Below are 5,595 nucleotides of genomic sequence, written 5' to 3' on the forward strand. Positions count from 1 at the left end.
AATAAATCAAAAATAAAAGCAATTCAGAAATAAAAGCAATTCAAATTACAAAATACAAATTACAAAAAAAGGTGAAACATTCTAGTACAGGACAGATGGGTAAAACAAGGGATAGAGTGAACCAATGAAAACTGTGAAAGAAATTCAACGTAAAAGAGGGCCGAATCAAACATGTTCAGGAAACGCCAAGCGGAGGAGGTGTGTTTTTAGGCGACTCTTAAAGACCGGCAGAGATGGGGACAGCCTAACTGAGGGTGGCAACTGGTTCCAGAGAGACGGTGCTAGGACTGAGAAAGCCCGGTCCCCATGAGTACGACACCTAGAACGAGGGACAGCAAGCAGGCCTTGTTCAGAGGAGCGCAGAGCGCGTGATGGGGAATGTTTGTTCAAGAGTGTGGCTAGATAGGGGGGAGCACCACCCTGGAAGAAATTGTCAACAAAGACAAGGATTTTGAATTGTGCACAATAGCAAACCGGAAGCCAGTGCAGGGAGGCCAGAACCGGACTGATGTGGTCCCGTTTCCTGGTCCCAGTCAGGAACCTTGCTGCGCTGTTCTGCACATCCTGTAGGCGACGCAGTGATGACTGACACAACCCTGCATAAAGAGAGTTGCAGTAATCAAGCCTAGAATCACCTCTCGAAGCCTGAGAGAGAGAGCATGGAGAGCTACATTCAGGAGTCTCTGGCCGCCAGACTCATCAGACCGTCCTCCTCGCCTGTGGGAGCTGGTTTTTTCTTTGTTCCTAAGAAGGAGGGAACGCTCAGACCCTGCATCGACTACAGGGGTCTCAATAAGATAACTGTTAAGAATAAGTACCCTCTGCCATTGTTAACTTCTACCTTAGAGCCCATTCAGGATGCCACCATCTTCAGTCGTTTGGACCTTAGAAATGCATACCATTTGGTACGGATTTGTCAGGGGGACAAGTGGAAGACTGCATTTAAGACACCCATCGGATATTTCGAATATCTGGTGATGCCTTTTGGTTTGACTAATGCCCCAGCTGTTTTTCAGTCCCTAGTGAACTCTGTTTTGGGAGACAATTTGTATAAGTTTGTGACTGTCTACGTAGACGATATTTTAATCTTCTCTAGTTCTGAGGAACAACACGTTAAGCATGTTTGGTCTTTGTTACAGCGCCTCCTAGAGAACCGCCTATATGTGAAGGCTGAGAAACGTGTGTTTCATGTCCCTACGGCAAAATTTCTAGAGTTCATCATTGAGAGCGGGAGGTTGAGGGCAGACCCCGAGAAGGTCCGTGCTGTCACTGAATGGCCCACACCCACGTCCCGTAAACAACTGCAGAAGTTCCTGGGATTCGCCAATTTTTACAGGAGGTTTATCAGGAACTACAGCCAGACAGCCGCCCCTCTGACAAACTTGACCTCTATCAATCGGCCTTTTGTTTGGTCCCCGGAAGCTGAGGCTGCTTTCCAGACACTAAAGAGGAGATTTACAAAAGCCCCTGTGCTCCAGCGGCCTGATCCCCAATGCCAGTTTACACTTGAAGTGGATGCCTCAGACACCGTGTAGGCGCAGTGCTTTCTCAGGTATCTCCCTCGGACAATCGACTTCACCCTTGTGCTTTTTTCTCTAGCTGTTTAACCCCCACTGAAAGCAAATATGGCGTGGGCGACAGAGAGCTTCTGGCTGTGAAGCTCGCAATAGAGGAGTGGAGACACTGGCTAGAGGAAGCTGAAACACCTTTCATCATCTGGACAGATCACAAAAACCTGGTCTACTTAAGAGAGGCAAACAGGCTTAACCCACGGCAGTACAGGTGGTCTCTTTTCTTTTCCCGTTTTAATTTCCAGATGTCTTATCGCCCAGGTCCTAAGAATACCAAACCAGACGCCCTCTCTAGACAGTACGCTCCAGATCAGGAGGTCGAGCCCTCCACAGTTATTTCCCCGGCATATGTGGTGGGTGGAATCGCATGGGAGATCCGGGATCAGGTGTTGGAGGCACTTAAGACTGACCCGGGTCCAGGTAAGGGTCCTCCTGGCCGGCTCTATGTACCACAGGTTATGAGGGGCAAATTCATCCACTGGGCACACATTGGCAGGTTTTCGACGAGGCCGCGTCTGCTAGGATGCCAGGAGGCGTCAGCTGGGGGGGGGAGGGGGATGGGGGTACTGTCATGTGCCGGGGTGAGTACTCCTCTCATTTTCCCATCTTTGAGTTGTGTGTTTCAGGAGAGGGAGGCTCCAGCTGAAGCTGATTTGCAGTCAGTGGGTCTGGCTACAAAAGGAGGATGGAGAACACTCCTTGACACAGGATTACTACAGCTTGGTAGTTTCCTGCCCTCTTTCGACTCTTGGATTTAGTGCTCTAGTGTTTCTAGGATTATTTTGTGAACCTTTGGATCTTTTCCCTGTGCTTACCCGTTACCAGGTTTTGGAACGTTTTTGGATTTCTGCGACTCCTCAGGATTACTCACCTGTGCCCCATAGGATTTCCAGACACAGCTCTCACCGTTCTCCATTCCTCCTGGCCGGCCCGCTCTCCTCTCGCTCCCTCTCCTGGACACCCCACTTGGATTCACCCAGGCACCCAACCTACCCTCCCTCATTCCTATGCTCCCCTACTCCCAATGCTCCACTCCCGTTCTTGATCTCCACTGGGCTTTTCCAGTGCACCTTCAGTTCCCGTTTTAAAATAAAAATTCTTTTTTTTTTTTTTACCTAAGATCTGTGAGTGTGTGATTCTGCATGTCTTGGGTTAAATGCATTCCCCAAACCATGTCAGATGATCACCTTTCCTGATTTACACCATTTCTATTACTTGATTTGTGATTGATGAAACTTTCATAGTTAGTGGTGAAAAGTTATGGAAGTGGATAATATTCCTTATTACTTTGCTTATTTCGTTTTCCTTATTTGGTTTTGTTGATTCCCTTTGTTTGGTTATCCTATTCGGATAAACAGGAGGGAATGTTATGGAAAAACTTGTTTATTCATTCTTGATCATGGACTCAATCAACTGCTCTGCCTCTCTGCATGCTCACTCATTCAGACCCCCCCCCCCCCCACACACACACACACACACACACACAATCTCTCCCTCTATAAATTAACTCTGTGACCGGATCTTCGGTGCATTTTGCCTTGTGCATCTGCCACAGTTATAGCTGTTTGTCTTGTTGCTCATTGTCTCCCTTTTCTCTCCGACTATAGGAAATGGGTTATTGATGAACATATTGATAAAATCCGTGACAAAAGCTATAAAGGAAAGTCTAAACAGTTCAGCAAGTTCATTCTGCAACGATGATTTTTACTGTCAGATGAAATCGCCTGGAAAGAAAAACCGACAAAAAAATCAAAAACTGTCAGAATAATAAAATGACCGAAGATACGGAACAGTAGAAACACTGGATGCATCATCACCCTTTTGAACCCATCCAGAACAGAGTGCAGCTCAACAATAATAACAAATAAAAGTTTAAAATGAAGTTTTTATCAAATCTCTATGACTAGGATGATGCAATGGCTCCAGCAAATCCTAAAAGTGGTTTGGTATGAAGTATTTTATGCCCCGCCTCTTCTATTTTTAGTTTACTGTGAAGTATTTAATACAGCAATTAAAGAAATACAGCTTGTTTACCTTTCTCTTCCTCATGTGTGCTGTATAACCACTGATTAGGGTAGAAAAAGTCAAAAACGTCAAACGTAAATCAAAAACGCCCGCAAGCTTCTGAATGTCACACTAAAATAACATGAAATCTGATACAATTTAAAGCACAAAGCTCTATAGAAATATCTGCATGAAGTCATTTTTCTGGGGGAGGGGTCAACAAACATGTTGATAGGAGTCCTAGTGCACTTCCTGAAACCTCACTCCAGCATTAGAAAAGAAACAAAGCTTTTCCTCCATTTTCCCTGTGGCGTTCCGCTGGGATCGGAGTCAGGGTGTCTGGGTTTGACAGTCTTCTGACGGCTGTGTGTGCATCTTGGTGCTGAAGAGAGTGTTGATGTAAGGCCAGATCTTGTCTGTGTCTGTGCCAGAAAAAGAGTGCAGGACTCCCTGTGACCTGCATGAAAAACAGAGAACAAGTGGAAAAATGGGTTTGGCTCATTAAACATTGGATAAAAGAAGCGTCTCTGTGCTCAGGTAACACAAAATCTCAGGTCTGGAGTGGGAACACATCAGCTCAGCTGGAGATTTAGGTTCGATGATGAGAATGCAATATAAACAAGGATGAGATTCAATTTTATTTTAGTTAGTTTAGCAAATAGAAAAGCTCTCTTTTAAACAGTTAAATCATCTTATTAGTTAAGTGTTTGATTATTTTAGATTAGTATTGTTGAACTTCAGTTAGTCATTTTTTTCCCCCCACTTGATGTGACTTGAAGCAACATTAAAAGATTTTAACACTTTAAGCTATGGCTTTCAAACTGGTTTCACAGCCAAAAACCTGAGCAACTTCACAGTGGACACTACTCTGTTGACCACAAACTGTACTTGACAGTTTGTGGCACAGGTAGGAACACAAGTGGAAGGTCTCTAAATGCTCGTGTTTACTGTGCCGGTATCTAATTTAAAGGCTAGAAGTTAGCTTTTACAGTTCGCCAACCAACCATGAAAAGCACAAGAAGACGAGAAATTAGTTTTTTTTGTTGTCATTAAGGCCAAACCTGGAAGTAAAAGAAAGAGATTTATGTCTATTGAGGCGAAGCAAAGAGCTATAACCAGAACGAACATTGGCGCAGCCTACACTAGTTTGGGGTATCTGAAGTAGGCTTAGCTATCCAGACTGATGGTGACCTGGCTTTGTTGCAACTGGACCTTTTTTGTGGAACTTTTTACACAACATACCCCACACCGCCCTAGCCTTATTATCAGTTGGTTCATATTAGTGTTAGCTCGTTTTTAGCACTAGCTACAGCAGGCTGTGTAGTCTTAATTCCACTTTCAACCAATGAGGAGGGAGAAGCTGGAAACGTATTCTGTGTCACTTTAAGTTAGGGGCTTCAACCGGCTGAACATCTCTGGGCAACATCATGAGTCTCATAAACTCACAGCTAAAAAGAATAATTAACTCACTTGTACAAGTCTATGACAGGCTTTGCCACTTCCTTGTAGTGTCTGAGTCTTGCCATCAGAGCTTCTGGTTTGTCGTCGTCGTGCTGAATCAGCAGCTCTCCGGTGATGTCATCCTTACCCTGACGACAGGAAGCCAAGGTCACAGTAATTCATAACAGACAACACGCTGACAAGAGTCATTTCACATTAACATCAGTGGCAAACAAATTTATCAATCATCTGCACTGACAAATGCAGATCATAGATCGGTTTAAAATATTGGAGTTCAGCCTTGAAGTTCACTTGTTTTTTTTTCTACTAAGAAACAGCTAGCAGCCCAACATTTTAAACTTAAACAAGTCAGTGACTCAATGCAATCTGCTGTGGTTTCCTTATATAGAAAACTGTAGTAACATTTTACAATAAAAGTCCCTTTATCAATGCTACTTAGTGCATTATTAAGCATTAATAAACTACTAAATAAACTATTAATAACTACTTAATATTAAGTAATGCATTACTAAGCAGGGCCCCTACCCCCCGACACTTAATAGTTAACAATAATGGGAAT

At 44.0% G+C, this 5,595-nt stretch overlaps 1 protein-coding gene across 1 annotated transcript in view; it reads right to left on the reverse strand.

The window, feature by feature from the left end:
* Positions 1-3,254: 3,254 nt before the first annotated feature.
* ak4 (adenylate kinase 4) overlaps positions 3,255-5,595 on the reverse strand; it is a 10,747-nt gene continuing 8,406 nt past the window's right edge. The window contains exons 4-5 of the mRNA XM_015970986.3: positions 5,046-5,164; positions 3,255-4,032 (exon numbers count right to left, since the gene is read on the reverse strand). Of these exons, the coding sequence (XP_015826472.1) occupies positions 3,906-4,032; positions 5,046-5,164 (246 nt within the window). The 3' untranslated portion in view covers positions 3,255-3,905. The remainder of the gene's footprint in view (positions 4,033-5,045; positions 5,165-5,595) is intronic.

Source organism: Nothobranchius furzeri, chromosome 8 (genome assembly GCF_043380555.1).
Source record: "Nothobranchius furzeri strain GRZ-AD chromosome 8, NfurGRZ-RIMD1, whole genome shotgun sequence".
Classification (NCBI taxonomy): domain Eukaryota; kingdom Metazoa; phylum Chordata; class Actinopteri; order Cyprinodontiformes; family Nothobranchiidae; genus Nothobranchius; species Nothobranchius furzeri.